The sequence below is a fragment of the Lepus europaeus genome, chromosome 2, assembly GCF_033115175.1.
Source record: "Lepus europaeus isolate LE1 chromosome 2, mLepTim1.pri, whole genome shotgun sequence".
In the NCBI taxonomy this organism is placed as follows: Eukaryota; Metazoa; Chordata; class Mammalia; order Lagomorpha; family Leporidae; genus Lepus; species Lepus europaeus.
Genome location: NC_084828.1, coordinates 34,937,066 through 34,962,837, shown reverse-complemented (window position 1 = coordinate 34,962,837; position 25,772 = coordinate 34,937,066). Strand labels below are relative to the sequence as shown.

The window sequence follows — 25,772 nt, the reverse complement described above, 5'->3', positions numbered from 1 at the left end:
AAAGAATATAAATGATCAAAATGCTAAAATTACTTACCTTTCCAACTAACTACTTTTTCTTACTATGGCAACAGCTTTTCTAGATGAGTGATTTGTTTCCTTTCCCAGTTATTAAACTTGTATTTAATATTAAAAATTCTTATTTCAAGGTAAGATATCACTATATCTATTTTAATAATAATCTTATACAAGTATATAATGTTGTTTCAATACCAAAATGAAGAAGAAGTTCTAAATGGCTTACTGCCTTCATAAATATGAAAAAACAAAGTAAATGTTCTCAAAGAATAGGATGATTATAAGAAATCATGATAATTACATCATGCATCTAGTTAGGCTTTGCATTCGGCAGTCTGCCTATGAAAAGTTTCACTTATATACATACAAATCACATTCAGTCCATGAATGAAAACCCATATATCACTATTATGTAGCTTGCGGTCTCTATACATCCGTATCATACTTAGGGAATTTGATGATCGTTGTAAGACTAATCAGAAGAGTTTACACAGTATCTGACTTCTCCCACCCAAGATTTTTAATTATCTAAAAGCTTATAAGCAGACCAAGAAGTTACCTAATTATTATATACTATGACTACAAAATATTAGAAATTGTCCTGAAATTGCATTTTATAATTGTGAAACAATTCCAATAAAGGCTAAAAGTTCTGGTTTTATTGTGGCAAGTATTCACCCAGAGAAGTATGCATATGTTCTGCTACGGTGGTTTCTTTCACTTACACTCACACATAACATACTTTTCTTTGAACTATAACAATGTAAATATCCAAATGAAATCATTATAATAGTACATAAAATGTATAGGACAGAGTACCTTTGAAAACAGTGAACACATTCGGGTAACAACACCTTTCATTTTTGGATCTTATAGGTAAGCATATAAAATCTGGGTTATAACACACAGCTATAAGTACACAGTCATTTTGTACTTGAGTCAATGCCTTTGTATTCTTTAAATATACATTACTTGAAAACACCAGAATAATAAATTTGTGCTAGAAATGAACTCAGATATTGCTTGGCACTGTAATTCAAAACACTATTCAATTATTTTAAAGAAATATTTAATGATTTATGGTCTGAGAGATCTCAGGCCTATGTCATCTGAAATTGAATCATGTGATAGCATGATGATCCCAGTACAGGCTGCAAGGCAGTGTATACTGGGCAAAGCAAGAGCAACTTGACACTAGCCTGGAATAAAGCAGAGACGGGGAAGGAGGAGTCAGGGCCATGAGGGAAAGATGGAAAGGGGGAGGGGAGAAGAAGAGAGTGGAAAAGAGAAGAAGATGCAAACAGGGTAGGAGGAAGGGAGAAAGAGAAAGAGATCAGGGAGAAGGAGAGAGAAAAAGAAATAAAGATGCAGGGAAAAGAGAAGGATGGCGGTGGGGTAGGAGAGGTGCGGAGAGAGAAGAAAAGACGACATAAAAAGTAAGAGAGGCAGGAAGGGACGACGAAGGAGAGAGACGGAAATGGGGGAGCAGAGAAGAAGGGGAATGGAGTGGGGTGAGGAGGAGGAGAGAGAAGTGACACTCTGATTTGTTCCTTCAAGCCATAGGGAAAGGGTGGGAGGTTGTTCCTCACAGGTGGGAAAACACAGCCAACACAGTAAAAATTGAGAAACTTCAGACTACACTTAGGAAAACGCCTCTATTACCCTACCTGACATCTTTGTGCACTTGACAATCAAGGTCACCGTGGAACCATGTATTTTTCCATGTAAATGGACCCTACTAGCTTTAGCAGATCTACATTCATTCTATCATGGTTTTAAACAGTGCTAGCATTGTCATAAATATAAAACAAAACAAAATATAACTAAGCAGGGCATGCTTATACATCATTTTAAACTTTACTAAGTTTCAGATTACTTTTTAATTGTAGGTAAAAATGGAAATCACATAACTATAGGAATTCTGGGATTCAACATAGAATTGTCATAGAACTTTTAAATTATACATGTTACTGAGAACACCCTAGAAAAATCTATCAAAATAATGAACAAATTCTGAACTTCTATGTACCATTTTCCCATATTATTCTGTCTTTACCCTTAGAAGCTTTGTTTTTCTACGTGCCTTCCTGGCTAAAATACTGAAAATAAAAATGCACAATTTTGATTTATGGTACTGTTAATTGGCAAGGAAAACACTTAAAATGAATTAATTATTAAATAAGGCAATATTCATGCTATTGTTAAAGATATTGACTCACTATTGACCTGCAAAAGGGGAATCATTTATAAGGTAGTGAAATAAATCCTTTCAAGATCCAAAATTCCTAAACTGGGAAACCCAGCCTTCTCATATGTTGGGTAGAAGGGATTTTATAAGTTGGAGTGAGGAGGGGAAATCTATAGCTTAAAAAGAGCTCTTCAACTAAATGGTGAGACGAGACATCCATTTTCACTCACTTAACCTGTCAACTTGCCAGAACTGTCATGTCAGCACTCCAGCTAAAACACGAAGGCTGATCACATCCCATTATCTCATTTTTTTAGAGAAAGACTGCATGAAGACGCCAATCAGAAAAAGAAAAAAAAAAAAAAAAAAAACCTTGCAAGTAAGGAACAAATGTACTGATGCTGAAGGGTTGCTTAGTTAACGGAATTTTAATATGCAACTGCAATGTTTCTTAATAACATTAATTACACGCTTAGTAAGGCACCATCCTAACTCATTAGTGCCTTCTTTCTGTTGTATTTTATCTCCTACTAGCAGAATGGAGAAGATGTGATTGGTCTGTTTCTATTAATGTAGCTCAATCTTTTTAAAGCACTATTTACAGCTGCTTGCATAAACATTTTCTAGGCAAGTATTACCTATGTATGCATATGTGTGGATCAATTAACTGCACCAGCATTTGGCATGCCCCTACCACACGGAAGTGTTAGGCTAGGCCCAGAGGCAGCTGAAAGATAGCACCATAATATATCTAAGGAAAAAGAGCTAGTAGTTTTGTAGAGAAAATGAAAACAATACCCTGAATAAATCTGGGAAGCTGAACTTATCATGAGAGAGATTTAGAAAGGTATTCAGATATATTTTAACTCAAAGGTTAAGCTGCTAGTTTATATACTTTTTTTTTTTTTTTTTGACAGGCAGAGTTAGACAGTGAGAGAGAGAGAGAGACAGAGAGAAAGGTCTTCCTTCCATTGGTTCACCCCCCACATGGCCGCTATGGATTGCGCTGCGCCAATCTGAGGCCAGCAGCCAGGTGCTTCTCCTGGTCTCCCATGCAGGTGCAGGGCCCAAGCACTTGGGCCATCATCCTCCACTGTCTTCCAGGGCCACAGCAGAGAGCTGGACTGGAAGAGGAGCAACCGGGACAGACTCCAGCACCCCAACTGGGACTAGAACCTGGGGTGCCGGCGCCGCAGGCGGAGGATTAACCTAGTAAGCCACGGCGCTGGCCTAGTTTATATACTTTTAATGATTCCAGTTACGTACTAATCCCTTGAGTAAAACATTTATTATCTTTTAAAAAGTAGTGCCAAGCAGATAATATTGAGTTGTAATGCACATCATAACATACATATTTTATAGTGTGCTTATCATGGTATCTCTTTCTGTCTACAAGCTGCTGTAACTTGGGGCCGGTGCTGTGGCACAGCGGGTTAACGACCTGGCCTGAAGCGCCGGCATCCCATATGGGCGCCGGTTCATAACTCGGCGGCTCCACTTATGATCTAGCTCTCTGCTGTGGCCTGGGAAAGCAGTAGAAGATGGCTCAAGTTCTTGGGCCCCTACACCCACATGGGAGACCTAGAAGAAGCTCCTGACTCCTGGCTTCAGATCAGCATAGCTCGTGCCATTACAGCCAATTGGGGAGTGAACCATTGGATGGAAGACCTCTCTCTCTCTGCCTCTCCTCTCTCTATGTAACTCTGACTTTCAAATAAATAAATAAAAATCTTTTAAAAAATCATATTAAATGAAATAAAAATAACATATATATTAATATGTTATATTAATATATATTACATATATAGACATATAAAGACATGAATATAGAATTAAGACAAAAGAAAGCCAACACAACTAATATGTTTGAAGAGGTGAAACAAATCTTCAAAGATAAAAACAAGATAAAACATTCTTGAAATAAAGGAAAGTAAATCTTGAAAGTGTTAATTCAAGGAATTGGATATGTCCCAGGAATATGCAATGCAACCTGATCAACACAAAGATATAACACAGCAAAGTTATTTGGAAGAAGGAACTACATGGATACTAAAATGGGAAAAGAACATTCCAGCAAAAGAGGAAAATAGCGTGAAAGCTTCAAATTTCACCACAGTGCCTTTCAGTATCTAGACAACAGAATATTTTTGCACAGTTCTGAGAAAAAAAGGCAATATTTTACACCTAGACTCCATATAGAGACAGCAGACAAATATTGTTCAAGCACACAGGCCAAACCCAACCCAGTGTGCAAAGTGACATGTAGTTGTTTTCAACTTTAAATACTAGAGCTAACTTAAGATATTTCAAATGTTTCACATTATGAAACTATTGGGATATACAAGTCGAGCACATTTTTTAAACCTGCCATTTAATCAAAAAATATGGAGCAAGGAAAAACATGATGCCTAATAATAATTGAATGAGACCCTGCACGAAGTAGCTGATCAGTGCCAAGTGTGGGAAGCAGTTAAGAGCTCTAAGGAGAGACATGATCCCATCAGATTACAGGGTACCAGTTGTCCAAAGAAGGGGTTCATGAAATCAAATTTTAGCTCTCATTCCAACCTCACTCTATATGTCTATGATACAAAACCCTTTTCAACATGGAGATTCATACATAATAATAGTATATTTTCTAATTACAAAGAAACAATAATATATCCAATAATAAACTATACAGAGAACATTATGTTTTCCAAATTTCAAAGTGAAGAGGGAGACAGAATACTGAAAATATCTGTCACATCATTATTTAAGTAATGCCTGATATAGAATTTCCCCTAAATTAAGCTTTCAAACATTGACTTTTTCTTGGACTTCTTGGTGGGCTCAAATTTGAAAAAAAAAAAAAAACTTCACTGCATACTATAACAAAATACCACTTCAACTCATGAAATTTTCCAAAAGCTTTCTAAGGGAGGATATATTTAATTTTTGCCTTTCAGTGGTTGAAACATTGGAAAAATCTGTCCCTAGAGATTTCCATTTAAAGTAGTGGCTACCTCTTTAAAATAATAATCTAAAAATGTGGAATTTTGCTATATATAATGTATATATATATAAATTCTTTGGAGCCAGTTACTTTTTTTATTAGAAAGAAACATAGATTTGAGTCACATTCGGAAATACCCAGAATTTTCCATGAGGTTGTGTACATTGTCAGCTTGGTTTCGATATTTTATATAAGTTTCACCTGATATATCCAGCTTTTAAGTTTCTATACCCAAGGCAATCAGCACTTAGCATATGGTATACAAGATAGAAAAGGAAGCAGGGCACAGCTTCACAAACAAGGCAGCTGGTAGATTTGTTAGTTCTTTTCCAAATTACTCATCATGTTTTGAGTTGCTGCTAGAAAAAACGTGTTGCCCATTTCCAAAATAGATGTTCTTTTTTATTTTTAAGCATGGGTAAGGCTTCCAATAGAAAAATAAGACAGATGGGTATAGGAAGTACGATATTTATCCCTATTTAGACCATTTTCTTCTGTCAGTTCCTTCAGCAGAAGATTTTTCCAAATAAACAAATGAATATTTCCACAATTCCTACTTAACTACGTCCCAGAACATGTTCTTGCTTTTCATACAAAGAATGCCTTTAGAACAGTAAAAAGTCAAAACTAGAGGAAGGACTGGTGGATTTTTAATGAACAAAGTAGTTTTACTATAGATTTTGTGATAACAACCAAGTAGGGAAATTGGATTAAAGGGCTCTTTCTGAGGGTTTGTCGACATTACAGCTGTGTAGTAGAACCTGACATTGGTAAGGGCACGCCTGAATACTCCCAGTAGCAGTTCCATACTGGGGATACTCTAAATCAAGTTTTCCTGAAATTTCAAAATTGCATTCCAGAAGGTTTTGCTGCAATTGCAATTTGCACATAGCTGCAAGTTCTTTAACCCAAATGCAGCAAAGAAGAGTCACACATTTGGAAAAAAAACTCCCAGTTTTGGATTTTATAGGATAGAGCCTTCCACAGAGACTACCAAGAATTTTCATTCAGGGAAATGATAAGTATTCCAAAATTTGTATTGTTTTCCAATTTTCTTTCAAATGTTTTGGACAAGAACTACCTCCTGAATTTTCTTTACATTTTGTATCAGTAGGTATTTCTTTATTTACTTTATATAGGGATCGGAAGTTACTTTTTTTCCCCTGTGTCCTCCACCTTGTAAAATGACCTTTATGTCACCATTAAAAGCTTTGAAATTAAAAACTTTGATTTGCATAATGTAGTTTTTCTATGACTTGAATATTTAATTCATTATTTCACCCAACTTATACCTTCTGACCCTACAAAAAGAGTTCAAATACCTGTCGTTTGTGAATTAAAATTGATACTCAATGAAGAAGAAGAAAAAGCATACTAATTCTCTCATACTCAGTCTCTTCTTTGGTAATCCAACAAAACTGTATCCAACGTTCAGTTTCCAAAATTAATAGTAGTTGTCAAGTTTAAAGTATAGTTCTTCATATTTCTGAACATTGTCATAAGTCATTTGAGATAGATTTATGAAATGACAGACTTTCTCAGAATAAAGTACAATGTGTCAAGAAGCTATTCTTTATTTCCAGTCCAATGGGAATTTAAGAAATCATTTCAAACAAGAATCAAATAGAAGTAACTTTTTGAAATGCCTTGTAGGTGACAGATACATCTCAATACTCTGTGAACATCACCTTTTAAAACAAATGCACTCTTTTCTTTGTTTAAAGGTTTTACATATATTGGAAATTATTGACATTGTTCTATGTTCTGGGAACTTGTAAAATAACAGAAATCAATTCATGGTACATTGGCACAAATTTCTATACTTATAATTTAAATGTGATTTTTCCTGTTCATCTGTAATGTCATGGTTTCAATCGCTGCCAGTGCTAAACCAACCGTAATTTTGATGTACTTCATTCCATTCTATTTGCAAGTGTTCTCAGCCAACCACCTACCTCTTTTCATATTTACCATAAAACTATAATGTTTAATATCTTTAAAAAAGCCTAAATAATGATGTGAAGATTTTTATATTGCTTGGTCATTAAGAATTCCAAAAACAGGTCAGATTTATAAATCTTTCCATTGAAAGTGTTTTATTACATAGTAGCTATAATTTGCTGCAGATTATAAATGTATCTCATATATACATATATAGATACATATCTATATATAACATATACATGTTATATATAATGTATATATCTAGATATATAACATTATATAATATATATTATATATGTTATATATAACATATCTATATGTATATATAACGTATCTATATATCTATATAGATATAGATATTCTATCTATATATCTATATATGTAAATTGAGAATATTTTGGTAGATGACAAATAAAATGAGGCTGTTTCTGGACCTGTGACCTAGTTCACAGATGTTGACAGAAGGACATCTGGCACAGTAGTCATGCAGCCTACTGTGTCAGTTCTCCCTTTGCTTTTTCTGTGTCATCTCATTGTTTTCCCGTCTCTAACTGTAGATGTCACCCCACAGACATCTAAAGTTAGCATTAATGAGAATCCTTACAAAGAAAAGAAAATGAACCATAAAAATTATAATACATTCCTCAATTTTCAAACATCAATTGTAAAATGCACAACTGAGTTAATAATTGTATCACAAGGAAAAAAAAAAACCCTGTAGCTTATGTTTTAATTAATTGTACACTATAACTGCATTTCAAAAACATTGAAATATGAAATGGTACATGTCTCCGAAATTCAGAATATGTCAACCAACTTGGTGTACAAAACAGATTTCACATATTTGATCAAACTGAAATCAAACCACTCCTGTAATAGCTTTGTTAAGTTAGCACTAATCTCTCCATTTTATAGAAGAAACAGCTGAAGACTGGGGAGAGTAGATGACTAAGGAGAATACTTCAATGAAACAGCAGTCCATGAATTCAGATGGGGAAACCAAACTTCTATTTACTGTACTTGCTGTCCATGTAAGAACGCTAGGTCTGTGAATTTTGTAACCGAAGAGGAAAAACGTGTCATTGGGTTTGGACCAAAATACATCAAATGTCAACCTAGTCAAACCAGTATAACAAGAAAGTGTTTGAAGCAAGATGGACAATTTATACAGCTCTCAAAATTGATTGAGTTACTGAAACATAACTTGGTATATTAAATAAGAAATGCACTAAATTATTCATTCATTTGTCTGTTTATGTATCCATATATTCATGTGCTTACAACACAATGATCAGGATTTTTTTTATTTAAGCATATTTATTGATAGGTTAAAATAAACCTAAAATAAATAAAAGATCATAAATCGATATATTGAAAAGACTTTATCTCCCAAATATTTACAAATAGTCATCTCTTAAATTTCTGCAAGCACAAGCTGCTAACTTACTTCAATTCTGCAAAGCCAAATGGAGGACAACATGTATTAGCATCACAGACACAAACTTTTCACAGCAACACAGCTCAGCTCTCCCTTCCCCACTATGGTAAGCATCTACTTACAATAACTTGAAGCATTCTGCTTAATTTTTATTTAAACAGGCATGCAAATAATAACTATATAGCAATTGGAAATATTCCTAAAAGGCTAGGACTCTGAGCAGCTTAAAATAAAAGAAGTACATAAAACAATAGAACTCCTTAACTTAGGCTATAATCTTTTAACTAATGTCAAGCATAATAAATAAATATTTTATGCATTCAAGAAAAACAGAAAATTATTTTTTCCTTAAAAAGTTAGTGGTTTGTAGCATTAATCATTCTTATACTCTTCTATATAAAAATTATGACCCATTCATGACTAGGTAGCAAAAATCACCATGGTTTATCAAAAAACGGTTTATCAAAGAGATGAAAAAAATCAAGAGCAACTTGTAGAGCACAGCCCCATAGTAACATTTTAACATGGGTGAATAATCTTTTCATTCTATCAAATCCTGCTATGCATGAGTTATGAAGCATTGTGCAAAGCCATGCTAAATGGATAGAAGGATGGCTACTTACCAACAGGGCGAGCTGTAGACATTACAATGGTGTGGTGAGAACATAAAAAAGAAATTAAAAAAAGAAAAAAAAGAAAATTATCAGAATGCATGATGTGTAATGTCACACTTAAGTATGGGCAATAGAGTGATTTCTAGCCTCATAATTCAAGTATGAACAGGGAGTCCAAGTTTGATAAAACTGCAATTTATAATTCTAAAGTACTAATTACTTAGAATCTCATAATGAGCTATCATCAATGTGAGAGATAGTGTAGGTAAAGTCTTATCATCATCACCATCATCAACATCACTTACTGTAGTTGTTATTTCAAAGATCTTGAGGTAAGCAGCCTTGTGCAACCCTGAAGTTAAGAACTTGATGAATATAACTATTCAAGTCACAGACTAGCAAATGTCATGTCAATACAAGGAGGTCTCACTGTCTGATTTAAATAGCAATTGGATTTTAAGCATGGTTAGTCAGAACCATTACAAGGACTATAGAAAAGCCCTTGACGCCGCTTTTCAGTCAGTAATAGGTTAAGATCACATCACTTTTCATCCATGGACAGGGCAGATGAAAATATAACAAATAGGTTGGAACATCCTTGGAGATTTCAACTCAGTAGCTCCCTAACTCCTGTTAAGCTTTCTTCTTTTGGCAGAGGGCAGGAAACAATGACTGACAAGTTGATTCTTGTTCACACTGAGAATAGCTTTCAAACTGCTACTTCAACAAATTATATTTTTATTATACCATAACTTTCAATCATGGAAATCAGTAGTCATGGGCTGTCCTTATTATGAATGAGTTGAAACTGGAAGAGATACACATGGACTCTAAGAAGGCTTTCTTTAAAAAAAAAAAGTATGATCTATTTTAAAATAATAATTAGGTAGCTAATCATTTTACAAAAATACAATTGACAAGTATTATGAAACATAAGGTCTCATTATCCAAATGAAGAGAATTATATTTAGTAACATTTGAATTTGTGGGAAAACTTACAACCAAAATATAATTTTTTTTCAATGGACAAGCTTTTCATTCATAACCCACTGGACTGAGCCCTCCCTAGCACAGATATAATGTGACTTAAGAGCATAGGAATAGTTTGTTACTGCTGATGACTCTTTGGGCATGGCAAGGTAGATGCAACCCATTGAAAACATATTGGTGCTCATTCATTCACTCAAACACATTAGAATATTATCCACATGCAAGCTCTAGAGACAACACCCCTCTACAATGAGAGTCACAGTCTTATTTTTGTACTAGTCCCAATTAAAAGAGGGAAGACCGGAGCTGGTGCTATGGTGCAGCAGGTGAGGCTTCCACCTGCGATGCCAGCATCCCAATAGGAGCACGCGTTCATGTTCCAGCTGTTCCACTTCCAACCCATCTCCCTGCTAATGCGCCTAGGAAATCAGTGGGAGATGGCCCAAGTGCCTAGGCCCCTGCACTGATGTGGAAGACCCGGATGAAGTGCCTGTTTCCTGGCTTTGGTCTGGCCCAGGCCTGGCCATTGTAACCATTTGGGGAGTGAACTAGCAGACAGAGATCTTTCTCTGTCTCCCTCTCTCCTCTTTTTATAACTCTGCCTTTCAAATAAATACATCTTTAGAAAAACAAGAAAGTGGGGGGATGAGAAAGAAAAATAATGTAATAAGAAAGAAAAAAATGGCAATTGCAGCAGCAGTATGAACATTCTGGCTTAGCTAAACCCTATTTTGCTCCTCAGCTTATGAGGGGTGCTTCAAAAATCATGTGGCCAAATGGAATTGAAAGATAATACACACACCCCGTGACCTTCTTAAAGCCAAGTCCTATGGTTGGTTTGGTTATAGCAAGAAGAAAAGAGAAAAAGTCAACTGCCTACTGGATGATAATTTCTTTGTTTTTGCAGAAGGTATAGGAAAGAACACAAGACAACAGACTAACATAAAATTGTGCCTTGTTCTAACTGATGTAATTTCTCTTAATTTTGCTGATGTCCAATGGAAAAAGAATTTTGCTTTCATCTAGGGTTCTATGATAATAAAGAAAGAAACAGAAACCATATAGAACATAAACAAAATGTTACTCTTTTATTTTAATATAGAAAAGTTTTAGAAGCATCAAATCTGTATTGCCCAGGAAAGTTTCAATATAATTTGTATTATGCAGAGCCAATTAAACAATGGAAATATGAGAGGAAATACTACTTATAAATATGCAGTTTGTGTTAAGTCATTTTCAAGCCATTTAAAAAAATTCTACCTGTGAATTATTTGATTAGAATGTAAATCTGAGAAAGTTCACTACTCTTGCTTCTAACAAAGGGAGCTACTTGATATTAAACTCAACTTTATAGTTTATTTTTTACTGTATTTTTTAGAAAATGAAACTGAGTAGATCTTTTCACATTATGACTATAAAACTTTCCTGATCTTTCCCCAATTGACTAAAATGAATGTTAAGATACTGTTTTAGTTGAAGCATCCCAATAAAACTTCTTGTCATTGTTACATAGCAACATTTCACCCTAAAAAAAATAATAAAATAAAAAACCAGCAGGTGGGCCTTTTCAAAATCAGCAAATTAAACTAAACTGTGTCCCTGCATTAAATGGATGAAAATGGACATGGCCTCTTGGGTCAGTTGACCCTGTTCTAATAAAACAATCCAGAGAAAGGCTGAACACTTCATTTATGTACATAGAAAAATGAGCCCAGAAAAAAATTTAAGTCGTAGATAATAGCATTTTCCCCCTATTAACCTCTTAGCATTAGAAATCCCAACTGCTTTTCCTAATGGTAAAAAATGTTAACAACATTTTTACTCTACATGATACAGTGTTATGCAGTTGTTTTTCTTTTTTTTTTTCTTTAACCCCATTTTTAGGTTTTAGTCTTGGATGAGTGATAAATACATACCACACAGAATACTCTAATCCATCAACAGGATACGGTAAGAGTAAGATTTGCTGATTTTTAAAAATGTGTTATTAAAAACAAGTAATGCTTTTTATTAGATTTGTAAATGAGCTTCAAAAATACATGCATGAAGACTATGCTATGTTAAATGAAATGATAAACATGGAACTTTCAACAAATTATGAAAACAATTATCTGGGAAAGATCTGAAAGAAACAGACCATTTCAAGTACCATTTATCCAAGCATTCAAGTATAAAAAGAACCCTGCTGCTTCTAAAAACAACTCCTCCCATTTTCTCATCATTCGTTTAGTCAGCAAATATTTTTTGAATGGAACATTTCTTGGTTGGTTGTTTTTTGTTGGCTTGTTTGTTTCCATTTGCTTCAGAAAAAAGAAAACCAGAAACCTTGGGGGTAATTTGGTTACATGAATTATTTTTTTTAAATGGCTGCCTAGTTAAAAACAAACACAAAAAAACACCTATAGAGAGTGTAATTTACTTTTCAATTTTTTATTTGAAAAGCAGAGATTTAGAGTTAGAGTGGGAGACAGAGAGAGAGCTGGAAAGAGATTTTCCATCTTCTAGTTCCCTCCCCCAAATGCCCAGGACAGTCAGGGCCAGGCCAGGCCAGGCCAAGGCCAGGCACTGGGAACCCAGTCAGGGTCTTCCCAGTAGTTGGCAGTAACTCAAGTGCTGCATCCCAGGGTCTGCATCAACAAGAAACTGAATAAGAAGTGGTCAAGCTGGAACTTGCTACAGATGTCCCAAGAGGCAATTTAGCCAGTGCACCACAAAGTCTGCCCAGAGAATGTAATCTGAATAGAGATGTACTGTAGAAGCAGTACACATACTCGATTCCTGTGATCATAGCCCTTTATGGCTTGTTCACTAACGAGGAGTGAAAGTGTTTGAAGTAGCTAGGCTTCTAGTTTGTCTACATTTGTTTTAGACTTAAATTTGCACTAGAATGTCTAGAGGAGAAGAAAATGGGTTAGGTGCATTAGGAAGGGAGTAACTGAGAATTATGAAATGTGCCATTCTTTTTCTAAGAATCCAGAGTGCTTGTCTCCTACCAGCTAACTGTGGTTGAAATCATTTTTATTACCAGGTGGAGGAGCAACCTGAGAATCCCTGACACACTTCTTGCAGCTCCAAACTCTTCTAATCTTCTGAAAAGTCCTAGAAGCAAAGCTGCATAAGGCTAAGAGGTATGACTAAAGAGGGTGAGATGTAAGTGAAACATCAATGGGAACTTGTGGCCAGCATCCTTATCTTGTAGGATGGGAGGAAGAGCCACACTTGGGAGTAGAGGAGAGATTTAAAGACTGAACAGGGGATGAGCTTAGCCATCTCTGTTTGAAGTCTTGTATGGGTAAAACATGCCATGAGGAATTCTACGTGGCACGAGTCAGTGTAGCAGTCTACATGGTGTGACTTGGTAACTGGGACCACGTCAGTTCCCTCATGTGAGCAACATGTACCCCCAGAAAGGAAGTTACCTCAGCCAAGTCTAGGGTGGTAATGCCTTCGTTTATAAGCAATGCCAGAGAGTCTATAAACGAACACTAATCTGTGATTGAGAAAGTGCATGACACCCAGAAAGTGAAAGTTATTACAAGAGCGGCACTGACAATTTCAATTATTTCAGGTCAATGAACTTCACAAATCACTCCCTAAATCAGATTATCTCAAGGCCAGACCTCCTCTGTGTCCATTTTTCACATTTGGAAGCACTGTTACTTTTTCTCAGATCGCTTTTTTGAATGCTGAAATAAAAAAAGGATTTCAAAATTGTGTTCTACCGGTACTAAGTGACAAACTAGTGAATAGAAAACAATAGAGTATCTTTGAACCTGATGACATTTAAAAGCAAAATGCTGTTGAAAACAATGGGAATGTAAAAGACTAATGGAAAGGCTTTCTCTTTTTAACTTTAAGGTGCATAAACTCTGCTTTAAACAGTGGACATAACTATTTACTAGTTAGAATTAATACCTTTAAATCATCATTTGGAACTCAGACTTGGAGGTAATTGTATTTCAACTAATGATAGAACACAAAATCTAAGCATTTAATATAATAATAAAGCAAGAGTATACTCTAATATTTTGATTGTGCATTCACTTACCAACTAAACCAAATATTAGTCTCCTGGTTCAATTACCTCTGACATCTTAAGCCTCTTACCTCGGACTGTGAGGGTAGCAGAGGACTCCACCTTTCCCACTCGATTCTCAGCAATACACATATAGGTGCCTTCATCTGTACTCATGGCCTTTTTAATTCTCAGTGTGTAATCATCTCTGATGTCATACCTGTGTAGAATATGAACTGGCTTCATTATATTATATTGGTTATAAAAGCAATAACACCAAATATTCATCTGTATTTTTCTCTTCTTAGGCTATATTTTGTCTAAAACACAACACACACACACACACCAAAATATTCAACTATACCAGTACAATTATTTAGATTAAAGGTGTAGCCAATAAGGCCATTAAATTCACATTTTATCCCTAGTTGCTTACCAATTGCCTATACTTTGTAAATGTATACAACTCATGTCACTTCAAAATTCTCAAAGGCATTATTTGCACTTTGGCTTTTCTTTGGGTAGCTTTTTTTTAAAAGTATTTATGAGAGAGAGAGAGAGAGAAAGAGAGAGAGAGAGAAACACACAGCCAAGAGGAATGGGCTCCCATCTACTAGTTGCCTCTCCAAATGCCTACAATGACCATGACTGGGTTTGGGCCAAAGCCAGGAGTGGGAAACCCAGTTCAGTTCTCCCATATTTGTAAGAATTCCATCATTTGAACCATCACCTGCTGCCTGCCCACTTCTACTCTGGTAGGGAGCTAGAATCAGGAACTAGAGCTAAGAATTGAACCCAGGTGGTCTGCTGTGGGACATAGGCTTCCTAGAGAGCATCTTAACTAGCTAGGCCACACTGCTACCTTTTTGGTGGCTTTTAACTACTAAGGCAAACAGTGTACATTTCTGTTTCTTGATCAGTTATATTCTTTTTTTTTTTTTGCTAAGTTGTACTGTGTTCAGCAAAATGGTTTATTCTTAATTTTAAATTACTTTTATTTTATAATCAGAATTTTATTAAATATAACTGCTATAAATCAAGAACATTTACCCAATTTTATCATGAGCATTGTGGCATATAATATTTAATTTTTTAACTTAATACTTCAATTTTTTTTAGTTAACATAGTTTTGTATTTACATTACAGTCAAAGGCTTACTGCCTCTACTAAAGAAAGAGTTCAACAAATTAAGAAGGAAAAAAGAACATAGTCCAGCAGGAAATTAGGCAAGGGCCATAAACAACAACCAAAAAAAAGATGTTCAACTTCTCTCATATGAAGTAAACTTTAAAAAAGCTACAAAACCATTACAACTATAGTAGCAGGTGAGTCCTACAAATTTGTTTGACAAAGATCCAAAACAAAGTTTGACAAAATGCTATTTTTTAGATATCTTGAATTAGAAGAAAGCTGAAATATATCGAAGGAGGAATTCTTACTCTTACTTGTTGGCAAATTGACAAAATGGATATTAGTTAAAACTAATGATTGTTGAAATTGGCAATAGTAAGTAGTTCATGAAACATCAGTACGCCTTGGAGTGTTTTTTTTTTTTTTTTTTTTTTTTTTTTTTTGACAGGCAGAGTGGATACTGAGAGAGACAGAGAGAAAGGTCTTCCTTTTTGCCATTAGTTCACCCTCCAATGGCTGCCGCGGCCAGCTCATCTCGCTGATCCGAAGCCAGGAGCCAGGTGCTTCTCCTGGTCTCCCATGCGGGTGCAGGGCCCAAGGACTTGGGCCATCCTCCACTGCCTTCCTGGGCCATAGCAGAGAGCTGGCCTGGAAGAGGGGCAACTGGGATAGAATCCGGCGCCCCAACCGGGACTAGAACCCGGTGTGCCGGCGCCACAAGGTGGAGGATTAGCCTGTTAAGCCACGGCGCCAGCCACCTTGGAGTGATTTTTAGGAACCTAAGTCCTCAACCCCTTCACATATATTTATTGTCTCAATTCCATTTTGTTAACAAGTAGACTCACAGACTGGTTCAGGAACAATTTAAAAATTGTAACATGAATCATTTAGGATTACTTTCATAAGAATTTATTCTGATTGGAATCTAGGAAATGATAATCACATAAACAAAATAATGAAGGCATTTTTCCATTCTATTCTTGTATGATCCTTTCTTTTGCCTTTTTGCTATTGTTTTTTATTTAAACACATATTTTACAGTTGCTTCCGATTGGTCACACTGCCTCTCTTCCACCCACACACCACTGTTTGATACCTGCTTTCAAAATATTATCTTAATTGCTTCTATCTGCTCAAAATTAGCTATGATTTTCTATTGTCTCAGTGCAAAACAGACTTTTCAGGCTTGTATTTAAGACTACTATAAGATGATGTCTTCTAGCTTTAGCTGTAAGAACAATACAACTTTATTAAAGGCTAAGATGCAGACTACACTTTCATTTTATAGAGCTTTTCATGACAAAAGCTATGCCAATGTACCACTAGTGCCAACTAAACTCAACTACCCTTCTCCTCCACCCTTTAATGATGTGGTTCCTTTGCTGTCTGTGTGTTTTGTTTTACATTTATACTTATTTATTATGCCATAAGTCATTCGGAAAGACTTAGCCAAGAATCTGTTTGAAGCCTTTCATTACAACATTCTAAGTGAATCTATTACCTGCACAGAAATAATTAGTTTAATTCTAAATGCTAACTTAGGATATATAAGACACGGTTATATAAATGAGAAATATAATTTATACATTTGCATATGCAGACATTTATACATTCATAAACATTTAGTTATACTGCCTGGTAACATGTTATGTTAGGGACATTTCATTAAATGGAGGATAAATGCAATATGAAAGCTGTTTATCTCTATTTTGTTGGGAAAAGATGTTTAGCTGAAAATTACAGAACACATAATATTTGAACTTTAGTATTAAATATAACTTACTGAGATTGTTCATTTTTTTTTTAAGGAGGATGAAAACAAGATTAAGAATGGGAACACTGGGGCTGGCGCTGTGGTGTAGCCGGTAAAGCTGCCACGCGCAGTGCCAGCATCCCATATGGGCTCTGGTTCTAGTTCCTGCTGCTCCACTTCTGATCTGGCTTTTCACTATGGCCTGGAAAAGCAGTGGAAGATGGCCCAAGTCCTTGGGCCCCTAAACCCGCATGGGAGACCCAGAGGAAGCTCCTGGCTCCTGGCTTCGGATTAGTGCAGCTCCGGCCATTGCGGCCAATTGGGGAGTGAACAGATGGAACACCTCTCTCTGTCTCTCCTTCTCTCTCTGTAACTCTGACTTTAAAATAAATAAATAAATCTTAAAAAAAAAAAAGAATGGAAACACTATATTTTGTTTTTTTACAAATTATTTTTCATATGAAAAACTGAAACATTACTTGGGAGTTATAAAATTAATTATTCTTAGCTATGAATAAAACGTACCATTTTTCAAAGATACTGTACTGTCACAAGCAAATAGGAGATCTAATTTTTTTTGCTAACTAGAGATAGGTTTTCAAATAGAGATTGTAAAACAATGGAAAAGGTTGGTCTGGTGGTCTGAAAATTCTTGATACAATATTTCTGGTACAGAGTATATACACCTGGGTGCTGAAACCATTTTCCTGGAGACAGGTATGCATAGGAGTACACAGAGGTCTTGAGTAACATATTTTAATGATTTTACATTTTATAGTGCTCAGAATAGTTCATAGGAATTATTAGATTCTCATTTAGCATTGTGTCATTTTAATTTCCCTTTGATGATTGTTGAAATGAGAGAAAATTATTATGAAGATTTCATTATTTTATTAAAAAATGTTTATGATCTGCCTCCTACATGGCAGACCTTGTGCAAAATTTGGAGCCTATCTGACTTCATAGAATTCAGATTCCAGGGAAGTGATTCTCAGCCGGGAAATCAGTCTGTCTCTGAACCAAAGTAGATTAAAACCCCCTCTTGGGCTTTCTCCAGGTGATACATTTTCTCTAAAAGTTGACACACACATGTTTTAGAATACCATGCCCTTTATTTCCCCAATTAGAAATAGCTGCTATTAAGGCCAGTGCTGATAAATCTAAATCTGATTGTATATCCCCACTGTTTGAAACTATCTAATGGCTTCTTGTTCATTCAGTCACTGAGAATAAAGTCTGTTTCTTTATGTTGTTTGAGGCTTTAGGTAATCTGGTCCTTGGTGCTCCCTCCAAGCTCATGTTCACCCTGTTCTAGCCTCATGGATCTTCTGGTCCTTGCTCAACCTAAGTAGTCAATTGCACTAGGTTTTTGTTCTACTGTAACAAATTCATGGACTGTTCCTCCCAGCATTTTCCAGTGCTAATCCTTTTTGTCTTGCAAGGTGGATCAAATATCCTTGCTTCAAAGATGTCTTTTCTTCCTAAGCAATGTAAATAACTCTCAGGCCACTGAGTCAGTTACTCTTAAAATTTACTTGAAATTCTTCAATCCTACACCTTACAACTGGAGGCACTACTGTTTTTACAATATTGCTGCATCACTATCTTAGACTCTGGCTTGAACCTCCTGCTGCCAATATGAATGCTCATAAGAAATGTCTCAGGTGAACAGAAATGATAGTCTCATGACTGTAATCAATTAGCTCAAGAAATATGAGGATAGGTTTTAAAGAAAATTATGGCAGTCTAACTTCAACACCTACAAAATAAATATGTGTCTCATTACTAATTTCACATTCAGGCAATCTCAGACAAAACCTGACAAATTTCCTTTTCCAGACCATACATGGAGGCAGTTAGAAAACATTCTCAGGAGTATCCACTACCAGTCTCTTCTTTCTCTAAGTCTTTTTTGAGCCTTCTGAAACAGCATATTTGACAAGAAGTTACATGTCAAATATTTCTGTAGGTCCAAGAAATGTGGTCTCATTTCTTTCTGGATAATTTGGTACATGTCTAATAGTAATTTCATCGATGCAATACATCATTGCATTAGAAACCTGGGGAAACAGTCATTTTTCTCCTGAAAGCAAATATTGACAGAGTGATATGAAAATTTATGAATAATGATGCCTTACATATAAAAAGATCCTTGCGGTGTTGAACAAGTTAACAAATGTTTCCACAATAAATAACTTAGAGAAAGATCCCCATTTCCAAACGCAGTTTTGCTGAAGAGTGTGCTATGAGTGTTAAGTTAAAAGTGGTCTTGAACCTTTAGAAGTACACTTCTTTTACTTTATGTTTTTGAAAGGGAGAGAGACAAGAGTGAGTTACAGAAAGAAAGAGACAGAGATCTTCCATCTGCTATTTCACTCCTCCAAATGCCAGCAATATCCAGAATTCTATCAGGGTCTCCCATGTGGGTGGCAGGAACCTGCCACTGCTGCATCCCAAGTGCATATTAGTAGCAAGCTGGATTGGAAGTACAGTAAGACTTGAACCCAGGTACTGGATATGGAATGCAGGTGTCCCAAGAGGTGTATTCACTGCTGTACCACAATACCCACCCTGATTTATATTTTTAATAGAGTAACACACCTCTTCCATTTGATGCATGTGTTTATTGCTGTGTGTGTGATTATATTAGGCAAGTACATATATATCAATTTCATTTTCACTGCTTCAAAATATTCACAAATTATCTTAATCACTGTGGCTTTTTCTTTTTTTTTTTTTTTTCAATGTTACTCCAAAATATTCTGTGACTCTAGCAGGTTCCTAAGTGTTTTTATTGATATGTACAAACTTTAACATTATTCTGTTATTAAACAAAGTTACTTAAATTGTGCTCTTAATTGCCTTTAGCTTTCTTTAAATAGTTCAGAATAAATTCTAAATATGTAGAGAACATTTTGGCATAAAACAATTTCTTTGTAACGTGGTTTAAGATGATATGTGATCAACATGTAGGAAATATCGTCGACTGTAACTAAAAAGAAGAAAAAGAGAAGCAGATGAGAAAGCATTTCTGATGAGCAAATTCTAATAGAAACAGGGTGATTTTCACTGTGAAATCTGCCAGTCTCGGATTTATATAAATGCAGTCGTGGTTGCCAGGTTTGATTAATGACAGTAGTACAATCGTGCGCTGCCAGTCCCCACCATAGAGACACCTTATTTTTTCTGATATGAAACACTGCTGAAAATGCAACCCAATCAGATTTGGCCCCCAGACAACATGTGCTATCGTCACTGTACCGTGAATTGAGATTGATTGGTAACCAGCTGTGACAAAGTGGGAGTAGAAACTCTGGTTTTTTTATGGGTTTTATTTTCTCAAGGAAAAAAAAAAGAGAGAGAGAAGAAAAAGAAACTGACTTGTGTCAAAATCATTACCATCTGTTCAGCTAAATAATAAACAAAACAAAATAAACTTACTTAAATGCTTAAGACAACAGATTGTAGGCAAGGTTCTATTTGTGTGTGATTTTAGGCTAGTGAATCACCTTCAAAGTGCTTCAAAAGAGAAATAGCACTCACTTTTTAAGAAGCAAAATGCTACACTCCAAAATCATTTCTTAACTTAAATGAATCTATTTTACTTAAATCTACTTTACTTTTCATAAAGAAACCTCATTCTTAGTAGGAAGATTTGTCTATAAATCTAAATTTATTTTTAAAATATCGAACAAAACTTGAAAACTGGTAAACTTTTGTAACATAACCACGGTTCATTCATTACTCATACTTCTGCAATTCCCAGTGTATATTGAGCCACTAAGGTAGCCACTTCTCATGATTTTCTGGCTTTTCTGAATATCATTCAGATAATTAGAGTCTGAAGCCTTCCACAATAGCTATAGAGTTGGAGAGGAGAAGAAAAGAAGCAATAGAAACTAGGATTTCTTTTACAAACTGGACTCCTGCCATGATCAATTCAAGCCTGTGTATCTCATCACCTTGTCTGAATTATGTGAGAATCCTATAAAACTTCCTGAATGGCCATTCTCATCTCAAAAGCACCTTTGTTTTCCATGGAAGGAAATTTACTTTCTCAACATTTTTAGTTTTTGAAAACACCTACGACTTGTTATTATAAGATTGTTGGCTCTGGTTCTAGAACAAGTGTTTTGAATTAGCACTTAAAATTTTATTATGCATCTGCTTTATTAATCATTAAGTGGACCAATAGTAAAGACTATGAATTGAAACAGGAAACATTTAATGTCTACGTGAATAAATGCTTTTAAAGAGACGGCAGAGACTGGAAAAATTTGTTTTCAATTTTGAAAATATTCCACTCCATCCAAAAAGTTGATCACCCTACACTTTTAGACCCTTTCAAGGGAAAAGGAAAAAAAAAAAAAAAGGTCTCTAATAATGAGCCTTCCACAGTTCCATAATCCAGTACAAATTTCGCTATGAAGCTTTATGAAATCCACATATATTCTATTGCTCTGCAGTCAACATGAGAATTTTTAGGACCCAAATACTTATTAGTTTTATGTTAGAAACCATTTCGTGATTTTTCAGACACACCTATAAACTAATCCATGGTACTATCTTATAGACATGGAGATTCATCCATTCAGGATTGCGAGACAACGTTTTTCATTACTAACAAAAATACATTTTAATAAATCTCAATTCAATATTTAGGCATGGCACCTGTCTATAAGACAATTTTTCACATCTTTCATGCTTAACAGCTGAAAATAGAAAAACTTGCTCAATTTTCTCAATACAATCTTTCTGCTTACAATTTTTCAAACAAAATTTTTCTATGGACAACACTTGATACTGCTATTAAGACTCACATAAGTACTTCCTGGCAACCTAAATCCCATATGACATTTTTTAATCTTTAAACTTAAGATGTATCCTAAAAGAAAGCTCTCAAATCACATTTTAGGTTGGGGACCCCAAAATAAGCACAATAGGTTACTGTTTTGCTGGAAAAAAGGTAGGTTGACTCATCTTCTAAACTCTCTATCCATCCCTAAGCCTTATTCTTTTTACTACAATTACAATGCAAACTAATATTTACAGTTTAGATGAAGTAACTCTTTACCCATTCATTCAAGGATCAGGTCACAAGCAATTTCTGAGCAGGGCATCTAAGAGAAGTAGAATCAGCAAATATTCTTTTAAATCAATGTCAATTGTAACATTATTGGAAAAGGAAAGGAAACAAAAATCCTGAATGATTGGACTCATAGGGAAATAGTAAGAGACAAGGACATCTCTGAATTAAACTTGCTGTTCCCTTCTAGAAGATCCTAGAAAGCCAAAATGAAACTTGAAATATGGTGGCATTCAGCCTGTCTTACATAACCACAGAGTATGCTTGCATATTCTTGGAATATTCTTGAATTCCAAAACTATCCTTGTTACCACCATCCTCCAGGCATAGACTGCTCCCTTACTGGGAGCTTGACTAGTGAAAACAAACCCTTGGTGCTATCTAGAAGATGGCGGAATAGGCAGGGAGCACACTTAGTCCGGGGGGAAAGAAAGTTTAATATAAGTGGAGATACTGCAGGGTCAAGGAAGAGTAGGGGAAAAAACAGCAGCGGAAACTCTTCCGGAACTAGTGATTCACAGTGGACCTGCGTGGAGAGCATGGGAGCCCAAGTTCGGGACACCAGCGGCAGACTCAACGCACCAGCGCTGGAACGCGAGGTGAGCCGAACCTCCACAGCCCGAGATACCAGCAGGCAAGCGGAAAGAGGAGGCTAGAGGGAACGAGGCTTGAAACTCCGTGGGGAAAAGTTCACCAGGCTAACTAGAAGAGAGAGAAAAATAAAATAAAAAAAGTGACTGATACGGACACAAGTTTCTCTCTCTCCGCTCACCTCTCAAAGGCGAGCAAGACAGAGCAGGCGCCATTTTGGACATACGTCATAAGCAGGGCGACCTCAGGTCTGCACCAGCCCTGAGCCTAGCAGAAAAACCTGACTCTATGGGGAGGGGTGAAATAACAGGAGATTAGCATCTAACTTGGCAACCCAGTGGGAGACTGCAGGAGAATTGGAGCCCACACTGAGGGCAGCAGAGATTCCCTGTGTGGTCCTTGGGAAAGAGCTTCCAATCTCTGGCTCCTGTGGGTATATCATTTGCCTGCTAACTACCTCCAATTACGTTCAGCTGTGCGGAATTACTTCCCTTTTAAATCAAAAAAAGAAAGAGAGATTTACCACACCTAACCTGGGAGTGTCATCCTTGTCACACACCCTCAACCCTGAGGAACCAAACACAGCTCTCAGTCCACACTCATCTCAAGCCTCTAAGGCTCCACTGAAAGCAGACAGTCCACTTAATATAGAGCCATAGTGTAACAAGAAAAAACACCACAGTGAAGAAACCAAATATCTCCAACATGCCAAACAACAAACGCAAAAACCAAGCTAACAAGAACAAGGAAGAAACTATGACGCCCCCAAATGAAAAAGACACCCCAATTCAAGATTATGAAGATGATGAGATCGAAGAAATGCAAGAAGCGGATCTCAAAAAATTGATAAGAACATTAAGAAATTCTCAAAAACAAATTCTTGAACTACAGAAATCCTTCATGGACAAGATAGAAAATCTCTCTCGTGAAAGTGAAATATTAAGGAGGAATCAAAATGAAATGAAACAACTAGTGGAACAAGAAACTCTGATAGTGACGAGAAATCATAATGAAATGAAGAGTTCAATAGATCAAATGACAAACACATTAGAGAGCCTTAAAAACAGAATGGGCGAAGCAGAAGAGAGAATATCAGACTTAGAAGACAGAGAACAGGAAAGGAAACAGGCAAACCAAAGAAAAGAAGAAGAAATTAGAAATCTAAAAAATATTGTCGGGAATCTACAGGATACTATTAAAAAACCCAACATTCGGGTTCTAGGAGTTCCTGAAGGCATGGAGAGGGAGAAAGGATTAGAAGGCATTTTCAGTGAGATACTAGCAGAAAATTTCCCAGGTTTGGAGAAGGACAGAGGCATCTTAGTACAGGAAGCTTATAGAACCCCTAATAAACATGACCAAAAGAGATCCTCACCACGACATGTTGTAATCAAACTCACCACAGTGAAACATAAAGAAAAGATCCTAAAAGGTGCAAGAGAGAAACGTCAGATCACGCTTAGAGGATCTCCAATTAGACTCACAGCAGACTTCTCATCAGAAACCCTACAAGCTAGAAGGGAATGGCGAGACATAGCCCAGGTACTAAGAGAGAAAAACTGCCAGCCCAGAATACTATATCCTGCAAAGCTCTCATTTGTGAATGAAGGTGAAATTAAGACTTTTCATAGCAAACAGAAACTGAAAGAATTTGTTGCCACTCATCCTGCCCTGCAAAAGATGCTTAAAGATGTCTTACACACAGAAACACAGAAACATAGTCACCAATATGAAAGAAGGTAAAGAAAGGAAACCTCATAGCAAAAGATCACAGGAAGCTCAATTTCTCTTTGACATAGAATTAAACTCTGATGCTCTGTTAAAGCAATGTGTTAAAGTAATCTATTATGTTCTCTTGATGTCTGTTAAATTCTAATTGTTCAAAAACAGCTGAATTTTTATTAAGAGCTATGGGTTATTTAAATATGTGCTTTTTTCAAAAATTTGAATAATCACCTTGTAACAATGATCAAATTTGGTCTATGTTATGTCATGATTTTAAGAAATCTTATTTCAACCAGATATTTTGGATTTTGAGCCTTCTTGGCATTCTTGACAGGCATTCAAAAAATCAAAGTTTCAAACAATCTGGTCTCTAAAATTTCCAGTAAATCCTGGACTTTGGTTTTTCCAGTTTGGGCCCAACTGAAAAAATCGAAGGACCTATGTCTCTCATCTTATAGAGACACCAACTAATCAGTCTATTTGGAGTATATTAGAAGGACTGTCAAGATGTGATGTGGTACCAGACTTTAAGTTTCTATAATGGAAAATGCTATTAATACAAATGTTTGAGAATTAAAAAGTCTAATGATCTTGTGTTACTAGACATGATAGTTATCTTAATGAGAAAGCCCCAGAGGCTTAAAGGGTTAAATACTTGTAAAATCCTACAGGTGCTTTCAAAAATACTGTGAAGTAAGCAAGTGCCTCTTGTTGCTTGATGAGTTTATAATTTTAAACATGGCGACTTAAAGTCTTTTGTCATCCACAGTTATATATGATCTGCTGCTCATAAAACTAAAGCGTTGTTGGTTCTGTGTTTAGCTGTCCTCCTATAGGTTCCTATGGACTTTTTCCAGCCACTTTTATTGTATTCAGTACTTTGGGATGGCTCTGTAAACAGATGAAGCCAATAATGTATTAACAGTACCAACTGAGAGAAAGTATGGTTAACTGAGGTTACTAAAAAGAAAAAGCAATTCAAATCAATTGGCAATCTACAAAAAGAGTTAAAGATTTTAAAAGCTATTATTAAAATTGCTATATTGGTCTATTATGCTATATTATATGTGTGTACATATTGTATGTCCACATGGGGAAATTTTATTAAGAGTTTTATTTTAAATGGCTTATAGATAAGATTGTCCATAAATTGAAGCTGCTAAAATCAATCAAAGATACATTTTAATTTGTGGGACCTGAATCTGTGTATCATGTGTTTTAGACTTGTTGGTAGAAAGAAACTAAAAACATTTTAGATGGTTGTGCTTAAGTTTACTGGCTAA

The 25,772-nt window shown here is 35.7% G+C and overlaps 1 protein-coding gene across 1 annotated transcript in view; it reads right to left on the bottom strand.

Annotated features, from left to right (window-relative positions):
- ROBO2 (roundabout guidance receptor 2) overlaps window positions 1–25,772 on the bottom strand; it is a 622,866-nt gene that overhangs the window by 111,111 nt on the left and 485,983 nt on the right. The window contains exons 6-7 of the mRNA XM_062175939.1: window positions 14,295–14,422; window positions 9,207–9,218 (exon numbers count right to left, since the gene is read on the bottom strand). Coding sequence (XP_062031923.1) covers window positions 9,207–9,218; window positions 14,295–14,422 — 140 coding nt within the window. The remainder of the gene's footprint in view (window positions 1–9,206; window positions 9,219–14,294; window positions 14,423–25,772) is intronic.